At 34.8% G+C, this 18,001-nt stretch overlaps 6 protein-coding genes across 6 annotated transcripts; all 6 read right to left on the minus strand.

Annotated features, from left to right (window-relative positions):
- Nucleotides 1-688: 688 nt before the first annotated feature.
- Nucleotides 689-3,254, minus strand: LOC115996749 (probable glutathione S-transferase). Its single transcript, XM_031236140.1, has 3 exons — nt 2,208-3,254; nt 1,494-2,037; nt 689-1,315 (listed from the first exon to the last, which is right to left on the minus strand). The coding sequence occupies exons 2-3, from the start codon at nt 1,806-1,808 to the stop codon at nt 971-973; spliced, it is 660 nt and encodes a 219-aa protein (XP_031092000.1). The 5' UTR covers nt 1,809-2,037; nt 2,208-3,254; the 3' UTR covers nt 689-970.
- Nucleotides 3,255-3,412: 158 nt separating this feature from the next.
- LOC115996748 (probable glutathione S-transferase) lies at nt 3,413-4,590 on the minus strand. Its single transcript, XM_031236139.1, has 2 exons — nt 4,136-4,590; nt 3,413-4,032 (listed from the first exon to the last, which is right to left on the minus strand). Exons 1-2 carry the CDS (start codon nt 4,448-4,450, stop codon nt 3,688-3,690), a joined length of 660 nt encoding a protein of 219 aa, XP_031091999.1. The 5' UTR covers nt 4,451-4,590; the 3' UTR covers nt 3,413-3,687.
- Nucleotides 4,591-7,429: 2,839 nt separating this feature from the next.
- On the minus strand, nt 7,430-11,134 carry LOC115996371 (probable glutathione S-transferase). The gene is made up of 3 exons (XM_031235578.1): nt 11,027-11,134; nt 9,439-9,721; nt 7,430-7,981 (listed from the first exon to the last, which is right to left on the minus strand). The coding sequence occupies exons 1-3, from the start codon at nt 11,110-11,112 to the stop codon at nt 7,634-7,636; spliced, it is 717 nt and encodes a 238-aa protein (XP_031091438.1). The 5' UTR covers nt 11,113-11,134; the 3' UTR covers nt 7,430-7,633.
- A 335-nt stretch (nt 11,135-11,469) lies between these two features.
- Nucleotides 11,470-12,742, minus strand: LOC115995717 (probable glutathione S-transferase). Its single transcript, XM_031234823.1, has 2 exons — nt 12,315-12,742; nt 11,470-12,000 (listed from the first exon to the last, which is right to left on the minus strand). The coding sequence occupies exons 1-2, from the start codon at nt 12,630-12,632 to the stop codon at nt 11,650-11,652; spliced, it is 669 nt and encodes a 222-aa protein (XP_031090683.1). The 5' UTR covers nt 12,633-12,742; the 3' UTR covers nt 11,470-11,649.
- Nucleotides 12,743-13,453: 711 nt separating this feature from the next.
- LOC115997260 (probable glutathione S-transferase) lies at nt 13,454-14,515 on the minus strand. Its single transcript, XM_031236776.1, has 2 exons — nt 14,066-14,515; nt 13,454-13,795 (listed from the first exon to the last, which is right to left on the minus strand). The coding sequence occupies exons 1-2, from the start codon at nt 14,387-14,389 to the stop codon at nt 13,454-13,456; spliced, it is 666 nt and encodes a 221-aa protein (XP_031092636.1). The 5' UTR covers nt 14,390-14,515.
- A 722-nt stretch (nt 14,516-15,237) lies between these two features.
- On the minus strand, nt 15,238-17,380 carry LOC115997261 (protein FERTILITY RESTORER RF2, mitochondrial-like). The gene is made up of 5 exons (XM_031236778.1): nt 17,208-17,380; nt 16,866-16,928; nt 16,000-16,199; nt 15,816-15,891; nt 15,238-15,618 (listed from the first exon to the last, which is right to left on the minus strand). The coding sequence occupies exons 2-5, from the start codon at nt 16,924-16,926 to the stop codon at nt 15,428-15,430; spliced, it is 528 nt and encodes a 175-aa protein (XP_031092638.1). The 5' UTR covers nt 16,927-16,928; nt 17,208-17,380; the 3' UTR covers nt 15,238-15,427.
- Between the last annotated feature and the right edge of the window lie 621 nt (nt 17,381-18,001).

The raw sequence follows: 18,001 nt of genomic DNA on the forward strand, positions 1-18,001 counted from the left end.
CCCCCCCCCACCACCACCAATATGCCTTTATTATTATTATTATTATTATTATTATTATTATTATGACAAGGGTCACATGAAGATTGTACATTTGTACTCTTCTGCGCATGAGTGCCACTTCTATGCCATTGGGCATCCAAAGTCCAAACGCAGATATAGACACACGTGAAAAGAGTGCCAATAATCAAACAGTTTGTTAGCTTCAACTTCAACCATCAATCAGAAAGTTGGTTAGGGAGTTGAACAGGCCACGTCATATCTTGTAGATTTATTAGTTTTGTATGCTTAGGCATTTTCCCAAGTGGTTGAGAAGCTGAGCTCAACAAATTCCTATATGCCCTTTAAAGTTCAAAACAAGTGATCGACCATCTGACCTAAAGTTAGCCCTTAGTAGAGTATGAATTTGACTCTTACAAATAATATCTTAAAGCTAGGCTCTCGAAGCTAGGGTTTGAGTCCACGGAAGTGTAAAAATGGATCCCTTGTACGCAGAGTTAATTAACAACATGAATTGACTAAGAGACTATATGATCAACTCGTGATTTACCTCCTTCAACAACACTTGAACAAAGGTTCTGAGGACTTATAATTAGTCTGGCGTAGGTTGAAAAATGAAAATGTTTCTCTTTTCCACGATTAAAATATTAATAGACTAGTAATTTTGCTTAAAATTTAAAGAGAAAAACTATTTCCAAATAGCCGAAATAAAGACCCTTCTCAAGAAATCTGAGTGGCATTGCACAAACACCAACATGATTGGCTTATTGCCATACATTATTCCAACAACTATTCACAAGACACACTCAAGTGTCTCTGCTACACACAAACCATAGATTACTACCACATTTGATAACATAAAGCCCCACAACATGAAAACCTACAAAACACAAATAAACTTAAACCAAGTGCACAAAACATCAACCTTAGCACCCCAAGGAACCAAGTAGTGTTATTGAATGGAAAGAAGCCCTTAAGGAATACCCAACTTCTGCTTGAAGACATGGGCAAACTCCAAGATCTTGTGAGAATCAGGGAGAGACTTGGAGACACTCTCCTTCTCCATGCACCTCTTAGCCCAAGCAATCAGCTTGGGGCACTCAGCCTCTACACTGAAATGGCCATAGGTCTCCCAGGCATAGAACCAGCAGTAGTATCCTATGAGGGAAACATCAACAAACCCAAAGCTCTCACCCCCAAAGTAAGGCTTGTCTCCAAGGGCTCCCTCAAGAACCTTTAAACATCCTATCAAATCCTTAACACCTGCCTCCAGCTCTTCTCCCTTTGTCGTATATGTTTTCCGGCCAAAATCATACAGCTGCAATCAAAGAACAAATTTTTATTTGAACCCGAGCTAAGAAAACTCTTGGTAAGATTAATAATGTCGCCAAACACCTTGTGCTCAGATAGCATGTAGTGACTCTTTGTGTTTCAACAGATTGAGAAAGTATGTATGATTATGAACAGATACTACAATCTAATAGAGGGGATATTACCTTCTTGTCGATGTAATCAGCCCAGAACTTAGCCTGGGATTTCTCATAAGGATCAGAGGGGAGCAATGGCGCCTTGTCCTTCCACACCTCATCAATGTACTCCACTGCAATGTTAGATTCACATACCGGCTTCCCATTGTGGATGAGAACCGGGATTTTCTTGTGAACCGGGTTCATCTTCAGAAGCAGCTCACTCTTGTTCCACAGATCCTGTTCTCTGTACTCATACTTGACCTCCTTCTCAGCCAGAGCAACTCTTATCCTCATCCCAAACATGCTAGGCCAGAAATCCAACAATATCACTTCATCACCCATTTTCCCAACCCAAAAAAGAGGGAGATTTTTTTCCTTTTCTGGGGTGCAAAAGAAGCTCAAAACAATGGCTATAAGTAGAATGGCTGTGAGAGCCTTGCTAGCTTATAATCTTGAAAATCTGGGGACTGTGGTCCTTTAAACAGAACCATGTGGCTATGCTTTCAAGTAACTTTGTTGCGTATTGATCATTGGGAGGGCGAGGGTCCCCACGCCTGTACTCCTGTACTGTCTATATATGGAAAGAAATATCAATCAGAGGTGTTCAATGAAAATCTGTATGCATTTAGAATCAGAGAAATGTCATTATCATTCAAAGATTTATAGTTACTATTTCGGAACTTATAGTTATTATCTCCATCATATACAAATTACTATTGAAACAGACAGTAAGAGACTAACCATAATCGTTCCAGCTGCTGATGCTGCTCGTGCAGTAGCATACTCTCCTGCATATGATCAATTCAACTCGTTAGACCGAACAAATCTAAAAAGGTAGTCTCAACTCTTCGCGAAGCATTGATCCTCTACCATGAGAAAAACCAGTTGTTCTCATTTGTTGATTAAACTAATGAGAACAATACAGACCTGAGCTAGTTCAAGTTCATATATACCTTCAGGATGCGCCATTTTCTGCATGGCTGTAGGTGCAATCATGATAACCATGAAATTCAACTATTCAAGACAGAAATAAGACAGCAGCAATATAACAGTACATATGTTTAAAAGATTCTTGAACATGTAAACTTGCTACTTTGATGCTTTACAGTTTCTCTTCACTATGATACCAATATTAATTTCCCAAAAACACTAGCAATCTATCTTGACTTTCTTGAATATGTTCAAAAAGAGTACTTTTAAATATCATTAGCCTTTGAAAGCTCTTCCCCACCATTGGATATGCCTTTAGTATTATTATATGGATAGGGGTCACATAAAGATTGTATTCTTCTGGGCATGAGTGGCACTTCTATGCCATTGGGCATCCAAACACAGATATAGACAAGGGTAGCATAGATACATGTGGAAAAAGGGCCAATAATCAAACAGTTTGTTAGCTTCAACTTCCACCAATAATCAGAAAGTTGGTTAGGGAGTTGAACAGGCCATGTCATATGATTGAACCTTGTAGACTTTTTTAGTTTTGTATGCTTAGGCATTTTCCCAAGTGGTTGAGAAGCTGAGCTCAACAAAGTCCTGTATGCCTTTAAAATTCAAAAGAGCACGTTGGGCTAGCTCAAGTGGTCGACCACCTGACTTAAAATCAGCACTCAGGTGTGAATAACTCCCACCAACAGTATCTTGGAGCTAGGCTCTCCAAGTTAGAGTTTGAGCCCACGGAAGTGTAGAGATGGATCTCTTGTGCGCAAAGTTAACGACAGGAATTGTCTAAGAGAATATGTGGTCAACTCGTGATTTACCAACTTCAACAACTCTTGAACAAAGATTCTAGGATTTATAATTGGTTAGGCGGAAGTTGGAAACCTAACGTACAAAAAATGAAGATGTTTCTCTTTCCCACTATTAAAATACTAATTAGACTATGCTTAAAATTTAAATAGAGAAAATATTTCCAAGGCTAAACCAAGTACCCAAATTAAAGACCCTTCTCAATAAACAGGAGATAGCATTGCACAAACACCAACATAATTGGCTTATTGCCATACATTAATCCAACATCTAGTCACAGGACACACTCAAGTGTCTCTGCTACACACAGACCATAGATTACTACCACATTTGATAACATAAAACTCCACAACATGAAAACCTACAAAACACAAATAAACTTCAACCAAGTGCACAAAAGATCAACCTTGGATTGAATTGGCAGCTTGGCACCCCAAGGAACCAAGTAGTGTTATTGAATGGAAAGAAGCCCTTAAGCAATACCCAGCTTCTCCCTCAACATCTGGGCAAACTCCAAGACCTTGTGAGAATCAGGGAGAGACTTGGAGACACTCTCCTTCTCCATGCACCTCTTAACCCAAGCAATCAGCTTGGGGCACTCTGCCTCTACACTGAAATGCCCAAAGCTCTCCCAGGTATAGAACCAGCTGTAGTATCCTATGAGGGAAACATCAACAAACCCAAAACTCTCACCCCCAAAGTATGGCTTGTCTCCAAGGGCTCCCTCCAGCACCTTTAAACATCCTATCAACTCCTTAACAGCTGCCTCCAGTTCTTCTCCCTTTGTTGACCATGTTTTCCGGCCAAAATCATACAGCTGAAATCAAAGCACAAATTTTTATTTGAACCCAATCTAAGAAAATTAAACTCTTGGTAAGATTTAACAATATCACCTATTTTAGGGATTATCACAATATTACCTTCTTGTCTATGTAATCAGCCCAGAACTTAGCCTGGGATTTCTCATAAGGATCAGAGGGGAGCAATGGGGCCTTATCCTTCCACACCTCATCAATATACTCCACTGCGATTGTAGATTCACAGACTGGCTTCCCATTGTGGATGAGCACTGGGATTTTCTTGTGAACCGGGTTCATCTTCAGAAGCAGCTCACTCTTGTTCCTCAGATCCTCTTCTCTGTACTCATACTTGACCTCCTTCTCAGCCAGAGCAATTCTTAGCCTCATCCCAAACATGCTAGGCCAGAAATCCAACAATATCACTTCATCACCCATTTTCCCAACCAAAAAAGGGAGCTTTTTTTTCTTTTCTGGGGTGTAAAAGAAGCTCAAAAACAGTGGCTAGAAGTAGAAGCCCAGTAGAATTAAAAAGAAAAAGATATAATTCTACAATGGGTGTGAGAGCCTTGCTAGCTAATAATCTTGAAAATCTGGGAACTGGGGTCCTTTATAGAGAACCATGTGGCGCTATTTTCAAGTAACGTTGTTGCGTATTGAATATTGATTGCGAGGGCGAGGGTCCCCATGGCTGTACTCCTGTCCTGTATGGATTGGCGGTATGGAAAGAAATATCAGAGAAATTTGGGTAATTCTTTTACTTATTTTTAATTTTTTATATTAAATAGTATTTTTAATATAGTTTCTAAATATATAAATTTTGTATATTAATACTAAATTAATATTATAACAAATAAATTAAAAATAATTTTAATTAAGCCCAATTAAATGAATCAACACATAAAATGATATTGATGGAGTATTATATATCTAAGGCCCATCTATATGGAATCGTTTCACATAATAAGTTTTCATGATATATAAATCCCCTACTCCACTAATAGGAGTACCTCTCATTAAGATTATATTAATTTTTATAATTATTAAGAAATAGGGATGTTAGCGAACAGAGCTTTCGACAAATTACTCGTGTTCGGTAAGCGTTCGTTTATGTTTATTTATTAAGGTAAACGAATATTAACAAACAAAATGTAAAACTCAGTTAATAAACGAACAGAGTCTGAACAGTGGTAAGCTCGTTTGCTAAGAGATCGTGAACAAGCTCGTTTGTGTTCGTTTAGTAATGTTCGTGAACAAGCTCGTTAAGTGTTCGTTTAATAATGTTCGTGAACATGTTCACAAACATATATAGTTGTGTTGTTTGTTTGATCATTGTTCGTGAACGTAGATTATGTCTTGTTCACAAGCGAATTGTATTCATGAACATGTGCAGGTGTTTGGTAATTAAGTGTTCACGAACCTCTTCATGAACGTATACGAACATGTTCGCAAACGTTAACACACTAATGAACACTTAATAAATGAATACGAACAAGATTTTCAAAAACTTTAACAAACGAACACGAACACTCCAAAATTATTTACAAACAAACACGGACAATGTCCGTTCATTTATGTTCGATTTGTTAATAGCCCTATTAAAAAACGAATTTATATGACTAGGAGAATATCCCGTATGTATTTATTATTGAAAATGACAATTTTTCATTAAATTATATTAAAACAATACTTTTCAACTTTTCATCCTCCATTATATATATATATATATATATATATATATATATATATATATATATATAAAGATTCATCCCCCATTATATCATCACTATTTTATATATTTAATTATTTGCAAAGTAACTTTTTTATCTTTCAATTATTGTGATGTGATTTTTTTTATGTTTAAATATGCTACGGTTTGGTTTTAAAGTCACTTGGTAGATAATTTGTTGATAAAAATATTTTTTTAATAATAATTAAATAATAAAAATGATGATAATATTTTTATCAACTACTTGGTAGACAAAAGTAGTATTTTTCTATAATTTTAAACCCAAAAAAAAAAAAATTACTTTCCCTAAACAATTATACTATCTTTTATATTTGTGGCTTTGTGCCAAAAAAAAAAAGATTGAGTCATTGCTTCCGTCATATTTCCTCTATTGACTATTGTACGTTATAAGCGAATCAATCAATTAATATTCTTTTGAAAATAAGAAAAGATCACAGGTTGGTCCAAATAAAAGGAAATATAGCATCGTGACAAAAATATTGGTCCAAACTCCAAATACGCTGTGGTCCCACTACGATGAAATACAATTAAGATTCACCTAACAAAATGAATTTTAATTTGATTACTTTAGGTACATAAATTAATTATTGTAAATATCACTATTAATTATTGTAAATATATAAATTCACTAATGTAAATACATAAATTTACTAAAGTAGGTACATGTATAAAGTTACTGTTGTAAGTGCTATTTTTATGTAATTGCGATATTATTTTTGTGTACTTAAAATTTTTTTTATATACCTATAATATTATATTTATGCACACAAATTCACATTGTAATATAGACTCTAATTCATGATATGATTCATCGAAATAAAATAACCTCTAGTTTCGTAACTATTCCAACAATGGTATACGTTTTACAAATTTTGTTATGATCTATATAATAACATCTTTCATTATTTAGTTTCATTCTATACGCACTATAATTTCATCACAACATCATTAAAGTATTATTCTAATTCAACTACAACTTCATTTGGCAATATACACTCACTATATGAAACTTGCTATTCAGTTTCATTTTGTACACAATATAGTTTCATTACAGCACCACTAAAGTATCATTATTATTCAACTGAAACATACTAGTCAGTTTCATTTTATACACATTGTAGTTGAATTACAATACTACTAAAGTATCATTTTAATTCAACTACAATTTCATTTAACAATATACACTCAATATGTGATATTTGCTATTTAATTTCATTTTGTACACAATATAGTTTCACTACGGCACCACTAAAGTATCAATCTTATTCACAGTTTCATTTGACAATGTACACTCAATATGTGAGATTTGTTATTCAGTTTCATTTTATACACACTATAATTTCATTACAGTATCACGAAAAAAAATGAACATGCCACAAAATGTAACTGCTACTGTACAACAATGTTTTGTATCATGGCCCACACATTTGTGTGCTCTTTGTCTTATAATCTTATAGAACTTGTATGCTATACAATTTAAACTCATTCTAAAATAAAATTATATATATATGTGTGCCCGCGCGCGCAAACTCACTTCTCAAATCAATATGGGACAAAAGCTTCTTCTAAACTTTTTCACATATATTTTTGACTCAAATACGTATACATTAACTCGACTCAAATTAAGAATGCACTACACATATATTTGTATCACAAAAAGCTATAAATTTCCAACAACATATATATAAATTATATATTATTATACTTGATCACATTTTTTTTGAGTACTTGATCACATAAAACTCCACAATTTCACAACATACGCAAAGTCGCACGCAATATAAACATTCGAGAAATCTAATAAAGTAGTTGATCAACCAAGTACATAACTCTGTTTATAATTGAATTTGTGCCCCAATAGAAGTAAATATTTATTCAATTCCCCTCATCTTCCTTACAGACTTGACGAACTCATAGATCTTGTTAGGATCGGGGAGAGACTTGGACACACTTTCCTTCTCCATGCACCTCTTAGCCCAAGTAATCAGCTTAGGGCACTCTTCGTTCAAGTTGAAACCACCAAAGGTTTCATAGCTATAAAACCAGCTATTATATGCAATGAGAGCAATATCAACAAACCCAAAGCTCTCACCCCCAAAGTATGGCTTGTCTCCAAGTGCTCCCTCCAACACCTTCAAACATTCTACCAGCTTCTTGCTTATTGCCTCGTGGTCTTCTCCCTTTTTCAATGCCCATAGTTTATAACCCAACTCATTTAGCTGCAATCCAAAGTGCAATATTTACTGGATCTTGGGATTCCACGATACCTAACTTAAGGGAACCGAGTTTCACTGAGAGCATCCTTTTAAGTAGATATTTGAAGCTTCTTGGAATAGTACAAGCACACATGGGGAAAGAGAAATGAAGAAAGAGAAGATTTTGGTTGTTCTACAGAGGAGTTATTGAAACAGTGCAAGCAGCTCACGAATTCTAATGTAAGTCGCGCCATGCGTGCGTGGCTGCAACCAGTGCGCTCAACGGGCGAGTGTACTGCACGCGCCCGCTGGGCACGTCAGGTGCGCCTAACAAATACCTTTTTTTTTTAAAAAAAATAATTAGATTTATTTTTTTTCTCCTCTCCCATTTTCTCTTTCATAATTACACTTACCAAAACTTATCAAAAAAAAAACTAAAAAAAACTCCACTATAGATATTCTATTATTCGTATTCTACTTCCTAATTAATGTGGCAATCATTGACAACATTAGGTCATAGAAAACAAAATAAATAAATAAATAAATAAAATAGTTAATATCTCCAATAATCTTAGCCAGTAGGATTTTACCAATTGTAATCCTTCGAGTTTAAAATGACAACGAGACATTCTCAAAATTTTAAAAAGAAATCACTCGTGGTCCCAATTCTTAAAATAACTCAAGTTTAAAATAATCACGAGACGTCCTCTAAAGATCACATGTGGTTATTTTTTAAAATTTGAAGGACATCTCGTGGTCATTTTAACTCGGAGGATCATAGATGGTAAAACTCCAATACTCGGAGGACCATTGAAGGTAATGACTCAAAATAAAATTATTGTCATGTTTGGTAACATATATAGTTACCTTATCAATCAATTTTAGCTTATTTGATCACTATTAGTTGTTTGACTTAGATAAACATTTAATATAAGTGTTTGATCAATTAATTTTTTGTAATACATTATTGCTCTAAAATGCTAAAATTAAAAAAGTTGTAAAATCAGTTTTTTATCATTTTTTAAAAAAAAGTCATTTTGCATTTAACCAACTATCAGCTAACATCTAATTTACCAAACATCTTTTTACAATCCGCTAATGATATCAACTAGCGAAACCCACTAACTCAATCAGCTAACCGCTATAAGTTATTTACCAAACAACGCCTACAAAAAAAAGATAGTGCAATAATATCTCTAATACTTTTTTTTTCTTGAAGGCAAAAGGAAAGATATATTAAACTGGTAGAAAAGAAAGGGAAAAACAAGTTCACTGATTTTAGACTGAGAGTCTAAGGGGAAAAGAAAGGGAAAAACTGGTAGGAAAGATATATACAGTCAAGGGATAAGCATCTTAGAAACGATATTTAGACTGAGAGTTTGCAGTTTGAGCTAGCAAGTTCATTGATCTCTTAATTAAACGACAAACAAAATATTGAAAGGAATATCTGTAATACTTAATTTATGTAATTTGGGGCTTACCTTGTGTTGATCAATGTAGTCAGCCCAGAACTTGGCCTGGGATTTTTCATAAGGATCAGAGGGGATCAATGGGGCCTTATCCTTCCACACCTCATCAATATACTCCACTGCGATTGTAGATTCACACACTGGTTTCCCATTGTGGATGAGAACTGGGATTTTCTTGTGAACCGGGTTCATCTTCAGAAGCAGCTCACTCTTGTTGTTCCTCAGATTCTCTTCTCTGTACTCATACTTGATCTCCTTCTCAGCCAGAGCAATTCTTACCCTCATCCCAAACATGCTAGGCCAGTAATTCAACAATATCACTTCATCATCCATTTTCCCAACCAAAAAAAAAGGAGCTTTTTTTTTTTTTTTTTCTTTTCTTTCTTTTCTGGGAGTGTAAAGGAAGCTCAAAAACAGTGGTCCTAGAACTCTAGATCGGAAGACTAGAAGTAAAAGGCCGGTAGAATTTATTATTATTATTACTCCGTATTATTTTAATACTAGTTAGGCTTGTTTAGGTTGTTGAAGATGGGGCTAATAGAAGATCAAAAGTTTGCCAACAAGTTTATATTGTTTTTGCAGATTTTGAGCTAAGACTTTCAAATGTGGTTTTTCGAATCATGTATACGTGTTATCCCTAACTAATCTAATCAAACATCAAGTAAATGTTAGTGTCTTAAAGAACCTTAAAAATATAAAAATACAATTTATTTGCATAAGAGTTTTTTCCACTTTTAGTCCTATGACTTTAGTGCCTCCGTCAATTTAGGTACACAACTTTCATTCCTGACATAAGTAGTGCTTGACTTTGATTTGTTTGACTTTGATTTTTTTTCCACTTTTAGTCCTTTTGGCCATATGAGCGACAACTTTTAATTGAAATCAAAAAATTATTGTGTCATTAAAGGTAAAAGTGTGTTCTGATAAAGTCCTAAATATATTTATAAATAAAATCAGAGAAAAAATAGGAAAAAGAAACGTTATTTGCTTGTTCTGTTTCGCCTTTTAAGCGACAATTTTTAATCGGAATCAACAAATTGTTGTGCCATTAAGGGTAAAAGTGTCTTTTGATAAAGCCCTAAATACATTAAACATTATTTACCCTTAACGGCACAACAGTTTGTTGATTCCGATTAAAAATTATCGCTCAAATGGCCGAAAGGACTAAAAGTGGAAAAAAAATCAAAGTCAAGGACTAAAAGTGGAAAACAAATCAAAGTCAAGCACTACTTATGTCAGGAATGAAAGTTGTGTACCTAAATTGACGGAGGCACTAAAGTCATAGGATAAAAAGTGGAAAAAACTCTTTGCATAAAAATAAGTAAATAATAACAGGAAAAATTGAAAGAACTTTTATGTTATACAATTTAAACACATTCTAAAATAAAATTGTATATATATTAGTGCAAACTCACCTCTCAAATTATTATGGGACAAAGGTTTCTTCCAAACTTTTTCACATTCATTTTTTAGGGTGTGTTTGGTTACCCAAAAAATAGATTCCGAAAAATGTTTTCCGAGTTTTCGGTGTTTGGTAACATCCGGAAAGTGTGGTCAACGGAAAATGAAAATCATTTCATTTTTTCGGAGAATGACTTACAGAGATTTTTTCCGTAAGTCATTTTCCGGAATCGCCAAAATGACCGTTTCGCATGTTCTCGGCCAAAACCAAGCCATAGCACCCATGACCGTGGACCTCTTAGGGAAACCGCCGAAAACCTGTGATACGTTTTTTTTAATAAATAACATTATTTTAATATTATTATAATTTTTTATATTTTAAATAAAATAATTACAATGTTTAATTATACAATTCTATCAATTTTCTAGAAAATAAACTAAACACACAAAGACTGTTTTCCATAATACATCCAAACACTAAAAATGAAATTGTTTTTCAGAAAGTGACTCATTTTTCGAAAAACATTTTTCAAAAGTCATTTTACTACTTTCCAAACGTACCCTTAATTCAAATGCGTCTACATTGACCCTACTCAATTTTGAAATGAACCAACATATATTTGTATCACAAAAAGCTATAAATTTCCAACAACATATATATAAATTATATATTATTATACTTGATCACATAAAACTCCACAATTTCACAACATACGCAAAGTCGCACGCAATATAAACCTTCGAGAAATCTAATAAAGCAGTTAATCAACCGAGTACATAACTCTGTTTATAATTGAATTTGTGCCCCAATAAAGGTAATATTTATTCAATTCCCCTCAGCTTCCTTGCCGATTTGACGAACTCATAGATCTTGTTAGGATCCGTGATAGACTTGGACACACTTTCCTTCTCCATGCACCTCTTAGCCCAAGTAATCAGCTTAGGGCACTCTTCCTTCAAGTTGAAACCACCAAAGGTCTCATAGGAATAAAACCAGCTATTATATGTAATGAGAGCAATATCAACAAACCCAAAGCTCTCACCCCCAAAGTATGGCTTGTTTCCAAGTGCCCCCTCCAACACCTTCAAACATTCTACCAGCTTCTTGCTTATTGCCTCATGTTCATCTTCTCCTAGCTTTGTTGACCATAGTTGATAACCCAACATATTTATCTACAATCCAAAGTACAATATTTACTAGATCTTGGGATTAATCCACAATACCCAAAATGGAGAAATCAAGTTTCACTAAAAAGAGATTGTATTCCTCGGCCAAGACACCCAATTGTTAGGTTCAAGTTTCAGTGAGTTCAAGTTTAAGTGGAAGCCTACAAAAAATTGCTTAAAGCAATTTTTTTATCATGCTTTCAAATCTACTAATCCAGTCAGTTAATGCTATCAACTAGCTGAACTCACTAATCCAATCATCTAACAACTAACAGTTATTTACATACAGATATAATAATATGTAATTTGGGGCTTATTACCTTGTGCTGGTCAATGTAGTCAGCCCAGAACTTGGCCTGGGATTTTTCATAAGGATCAGAGGGGAGCAAAGGGGCCTTATCCTTCCACACCTCATCAATATACTCCACTGCGATTGTAGATTCACACACTGGTTTCCCGTTGTGGATGAGAACTGGGATTTTCTGGTGAACCGGGTTCATCTTCAGAAGCAGTTCACTCTTGTTCCTCAGATCCTCTTCTCTGTACTCATACTTGATCTCCTTCTCAGCCAGAGCAATTCTTACCCTCATCCCAAACATGCTAGGCCAGAAATCCAACAATATCACTTCATCATCCATTTTCCCCACCAAAACAGAAAGAGCTTTTTTTCTTTTCTGGAGGTGTAAAAGAAGCTCAAAAACAGTGGTCCTACTCCTAGGTAGAATGGTGGTTTACCATTCCATCCAGCTTTGTTGTAAAGGTTATTATTTATGATTAATGAATTAGTCTTTTAAAAAATAAAAAGATTAATGAATTAGTTTTCTTTTTTGGTTTAAATAAAAAGTAGAAGGTCGGCAGACTTTTTTTTTTTTTTTTTAAAAAAAATCATTTTCCCTTACAATTATATTACTTTAATATTTGTGCCAAATCGAGAAGTAAAAAACAAAATTGAGTCATTGCTTTCGTCATATTTCGTCGATATCCTCAACCACTGAAGTATTGGTCCAAACATGTCGTGGTCTCTTGACGATTGAAGGTGAAAAACGATACAAGGCAAATTCTATTTAAAATAAATATTTAGAAATTAAGAGTTAAATAAATCATTCAAATACATAAAAAAACGTAATTAGGTCATAAAAATCCAATAAAACATATGATCAATAAATTACACAAAAAAATATCTGGTTAAATTTTGTGCCACTTGTAATAGAGTCAATAGTATTCAAAAAAATAAAATAAAATTTGTGTCACCCATAACAATAAATATTTATTCAATTCTCATCCTCTTCCACAGAGACTCAACAAACTCATAGATCTATATTACGGAGAACTATACTTAACCATACAAAACTCCAAAACTTCAAAATAAACGCATACAAAATAAATTTTTGACAAATTTAATAAAGCAAACTCAATCAAGTACACAAACTAATATATTATTGAATTTTTGTACCCATAATTATTCAATTCCATGCATCTTCCTCAAAGACTTGACAAACTCATAGATCTTGTTAGAATCAGGGAGAGTCTTGGACACACTTTCCTTCTCCATGCACCTCTTAGCCCAAGCAATCAAATTAGGGCACTCTTCCTTTAAGTTGAAACAACCAAAGGTCTCATAGGTATAAAACCAGCTATTATATCCAATGAGAGCAATATCAACAAACCCAAAGCTCTCTCCCCCAAAGTATGGCTTGTCTCCAAGTGCTCCCTCCAACACCTTCAAACACTCTATCAACTTCTCGCTTGCCTCTTGTTCTCCCCCCTTTGTTGCCCATATTTTATAAGCCAAATCATTTATCTGCAATCGAAAGTACAATATTTACAAGATTTTTATCACAGACTTATGATTGATTAAAGTTTATGAATAAAACTCACATTTTCTGATTTTCTATTAAAACATGTCACGTGAACGAGCATTTTTCCCATCAATAAATTTTGGTGGGATTTCACTAGATTCCTCATCGAAAGGACCAAACGTAGGAATTCATCAAATGTAAAAAAGTGAGACCAAAAGTGACAGTAACGCTGAAACTTAATTATTTATGTAACTTAATTGAGGTTTAATTACCTTTTGGTCAATATAATCAGCCCAGAATTTAGCCTGGGATTTGTCATAAGGATCAGAGGGGAGCAACTGGGCACCCTCCTTCCACACCTCATCAATATACTCTACTGCAATTCTAGACTCACAAACCGGTTTGCCATTGTGAATCAGAACTGGGATTTTCTTGTGAACCGGGTTCATCTTCAGAAGCAACTCACTTTTCATGTTGTTCAACAGGTCCTCTTCTCTGTACTCATACTTGACCCCCTTCTCAGCCAGAGCAATTCTAAGCCTCATCCCAAACATGCTAGGCCAGAAGTCCAACAATACCACTTCATCATCTGCCATTTCCCAGAAACCAGTGTTTTCCCTGTTTTTGGGCTAAGAAGAAGAAGAAGAATGATTGTAGTAAAGCAGTGGAAACATTGGAAATCTGAGGTGCTGTAAATAGAGCTCTGCAGCAGGCCTGCAGATTCTGAAGACATTACAAAAGTACAAATCTGCACTGCATTGGTTTAATCTCCATTGCTTTTATCATATTTTGGCCATTAAATTTGTTCGGGAAAATGCATTTTTAGGGTGTGTTTGGTTGGTGGGTTTAGGCATAAGGAATGGGTATGAAAGTGATTGTTTGTGTTTGGTTGATAGGTTTTGTGAATGCTACTATGGGTTTGGAATACCCCATTAATGACAAAACCCATACCCTTATTACATAAGGGTTTCATCTCCCTTCCTCCTTTCTTCCTCACTATTAATAATCATTCCCATTCCACCCAATTACCAAACATGTTAAATACTTCACCAAAACCCATTACCATTACCAAGTATTTGATACCCATTCCGATTCCGATTCCCATGTGCGAACCAAACGCACCCTTAGTTCCTCAATTATTTCTAACTAGCTGTTTAACCTGTTTTAGTTTCTAACTTTTTACCGTTACAGAAAGTTACGGATACTCCTCTAAATAAAATTTTAATAAAATTTAATAATTTTATTGCTCCAGGGATTAAAAGAGTATATTGCAACAGTAAACAGTTATAGACTAAAACAAGTATCAAGGAACAAGGATGCATTTTTTCTTATTAAATATGAACTTGAATACCACTTGCAGGCTGCATATATTTTGGATTATGTTAATGCTCATAGCTTTTGGAACTCAGTCCTGCTTTTGGATTATTATCGCGACCCAGTAAAATATAAAATATGAAATTGTCTCACCACCGATGTGACATATGTCTCACCGATGTTACAATAAATTTGTTTATAATCACCTGTATATAAAAATATATATAGATATATATATATTCAGACAAGGGCACATATTAGTGTCATGTCACTATATAAGTTATATGCTACATTATTTCTCCTTGGAGCTCCCTATTTCTCTACTTATTTCTCTTACTCCTAAGTAGTTTCTCCTCCTCCTCTTTCAGATATGATAGGATAAGAAGAAAGCCAAACAAAAAGAATCCACCGGACGAGGGTGCTCCGCCTCCTCCCCCGCCACCACCTCCACCATACCGAGGTGGAAGGCTAGGGCCGCTGTCATCAAGTCTCGGTGTGAATCCCGTCTTATCTGTGTTCAATTCAAAACCAACTCCCGCTCAGACTTACGATCATATATAATGATGCGATGAATAAGTGATCGAACAACTTCCAGTTCTTGGTTAAGATTCCAGACAGTAAACAACAATATGCAAATCAAACTAATAACACGCATTCCACAACAAGAAGAACAAACACTTATAATTGACAATATATAGACTATAGTACCTTGTTGTGGAGCAGTGTTTGCTGTTTTCGGTTTGTCAACACGGGGTAGAGTTTGCGCACTTGCACATCTCGTGGCCTGCAATAGAATTGCGCCCGCGGTGCAATAATCAAGATTCGAAGATTATCCTTGGGACAATGTGTTTAAAGGTAAAGATGAAACATGTCTTACTATATATGTACTTACAGATGCTGCTGCACAGACAAAAGAGGATTGTTTCTGTCTATTTAGTTGTCTGGTAGACCTTATTGCCTCAAATGGTTGATGCTTTGTGTATAGATGCAGTTTTTGTGAGTGCAATTTGGGGGGTATCCTCAATTGATTCCAAATCTTGGGCTCTTTATGATGATGCTTGTTCCTCAGGTGCTCAGGAATACTAGTTTTAGCTGTGAAAATTGTACCATCTGTAAGACAAAAAACAAGCATAACCAAAAGCCATATAGGTTTGGGACAACCCTAACCAAGTTTGTTAGGTCGCTAACTTAATAACTACAAAGTTACAAGTTCAACTTTCAATGGGAGGGGCTTATTGGGCTTTTTGGCTTGAGCAAATCAGCTATGGGCAACTTAGAATGATTTATCTCCTTGTTGTCCTTTATCAACTAGAGTCACAATACAAGATTTACCTCATGCATACATAGAGATAACCAACCATTCTCAACAATAGGTATATTACAACTTAGGGTATGAATTTTAATTTCTGCGTTATTGATCAACATCGATATTAATAATAATAGACTAAACATATACTTTGTTGAGCATATATGATATATAAACGTAAATGTGCAATATGGAACACTGAAAATAAAACTATTTTCCGAAAAATGAATCATTTTTCAGGAAACATTTTCCAAGAATCATTTTCACACTTTTCAAACACACCCTTACTTGATTGTAAAGAAAACCATTGGATACTCGTGTCAATAATACCTGGTACCCTACTCATAGTATCCGAATAAAAAAATTATAATTGTACCCGATATTATCAACACAGATGCAAAAATTTAAGATTTAGTATGAGCCAACACTTGTGAGAGATAAATTGCACATACCCGGAGTTGGTGGGAGCTTAACTGAGAGTGCAGAGCCGGTGGCAGCAGCGAGGGGTGCCATTACTGTTAAAATTCAGGAAAATAAATTTAATTGATTCCAAAAATCAAATACAGTAAACGACAACATATTAATCTTAATGGAAATGAAGCTTTTCTACCTTAATCTACACTGTTATTATATATACTGTCCTAAACTCAATGGGCAATGGACTAAAAGATTATGTATTTATACCACCAGTACACAGGCCATGGCAGACCACAAATGAATTATCATTAAGGATTGTAAATTTTCACGATAGAATCTTAAACAAGAAAAAAAATTGGAAAAATGAGTGGAGTAACCTTTTAAGAATGTCGGAAACAAGTGGAGGGCTCGAGAAATGATGGTGTACGATGAATGGTTTGTTCAGAAGCAGTCCCATGTCATGGTGAATTGGTGATTAGGGTTGCAGGAAGGGAGGAGAATTAAGAATTAATCCGTAATTAATCATTTCGGAAAGTACTAGACAATCGTTATATCTAGAAGTGATTAATAAAACACTCTGTATCTTTCCTCCCAAGAAACACTCTGTATCTTGTTCATGTTGTTTGGGCTGGAAAGGGCTGTAAACGTTGCATTGGGCTTTTGATTTTTTGTTTTTTTTTTTGTTTTTGACTTTGGGCTGGAAAGTACTTTATAGATTGCACATAGGTGTATTTGTAAACTCCGGTGTATTTACCACATTAATCAGTAAATCACAGTAACTCATTAAGTGAAAATATTTGATGGTCACAAAACACTACACTCACAAGAAGGTAAAATTCTAATACTGTCACTGTCAAAATCAAATATTTCATTCTTACTCATTATTTATCACTTAAAAAATTAACTAAGCAATCCGTCCAGTCAAGTCCGTGGTACTTTTACCTACCACGAACACTATATTATCAACACAATTAACAAATAGTGAACTTGCCAAAGACCTTGTGGTCTAGTGGCACCCGGTATTCCGATTTACATTCTTACATGGATGATGAGAGTGGATTCGAGCCTCAATGGAGGTAACTGTTGACTCTTTGTACTTCAGTACTTTAAAAAAGTAGTTATGAACAGATACTACATAGTCAGTAATAAAAAAAAAAAAAAAAAAAAAAAA

The sequence above is a fragment of the Ipomoea triloba genome, chromosome 11, assembly GCF_003576645.1.
Source record: "Ipomoea triloba cultivar NCNSP0323 chromosome 11, ASM357664v1".
Taxonomy (NCBI): domain Eukaryota; kingdom Viridiplantae; phylum Streptophyta; class Magnoliopsida; order Solanales; family Convolvulaceae; genus Ipomoea; species Ipomoea triloba.

Bases quoted from the DNA above. Each gene is read 5' to 3' on its own strand.
- LOC115996749 (XM_031236140.1), bottom strand. From the start codon at position 1,808: ATGGGTGATGAAGTGATATTGTTGGATTTCTGGCCTAGCATGTTTGGG. The intron at 1,316-1,493 runs GTAATATCCCCT...CTTTGATTGCAG, and splicing joins CTGATTACATCGACAAGAAG to CTGTATGATTTTGGCCGGAA.
- LOC115996748 (XM_031236139.1), bottom strand. From the start codon at position 4,450: ATGGGTGATGAAGTGATATTGTTGGATTTCTGGCCTAGCATGTTTGGG. The intron at 4,033-4,135 runs GTAATATTGTGA...CTTTGATTTCAG, and splicing joins CTGATTACATAGACAAGAAG to CTGTATGATTTTGGCCGGAA.
- LOC115996371 (XM_031235578.1), bottom strand. From the start codon at position 11,112: ATGGGTGCTATGGCTTGGTTTTGGCCGAGAACATGCGAAACGGTCATT. The intron at 9,722-11,026 runs GTAAGTCATTCT...TTACTGGCCTAG, and splicing joins GACTTACGGAAAAAATCTCT to CATGTTTGGGATGAGGGTAA. The intron at 7,982-9,438 runs GTAAGCCCCAAA...TTTGGATTGCAG, and splicing joins ACTACATTGATCAACACAAG to CTAAATGAGTTGGGTTATAA.
- LOC115995717 (XM_031234823.1), bottom strand. From the start codon at position 12,632: ATGGATGATGAAGTGATATTGTTGGATTTCTGGCCTAGCATGTTTGGG. The intron at 12,001-12,314 runs GTAATAAGCCCC...TTTGGATTGTAG, and splicing joins ACTACATTGACCAGCACAAG to ATAAATATGTTGGGTTATCA.
- LOC115997260 (XM_031236776.1), bottom strand. From the start codon at position 14,389: ATGGCAGATGATGAAGTGGTATTGTTGGACTTCTGGCCTAGCATGTTT. The intron at 13,796-14,065 runs GTAATTAAACCT...TTTCGATTGCAG, and splicing joins CTGATTATATTGACCAAAAG to ATAAATGATTTGGCTTATAA.
- LOC115997261 (XM_031236778.1), bottom strand. From the start codon at position 16,926: ATGGCACCCCTCGCTGCTGCCACCGGCTCTGCACTCTCAGTTAAGCTC. The intron at 16,200-16,865 runs GTATGTGCAATT...CAATTTTCACAG, and splicing joins TAAGCTCCCACCAACTCCGG to CTAAAACTAGTATTCCTGAG. The intron at 15,892-15,999 runs GTAAGTACATAT...ATTCTATTGCAG, and splicing joins TTGTCTGTGCAGCAGCATCT to GCCACGAGATGTGCAAGTGC.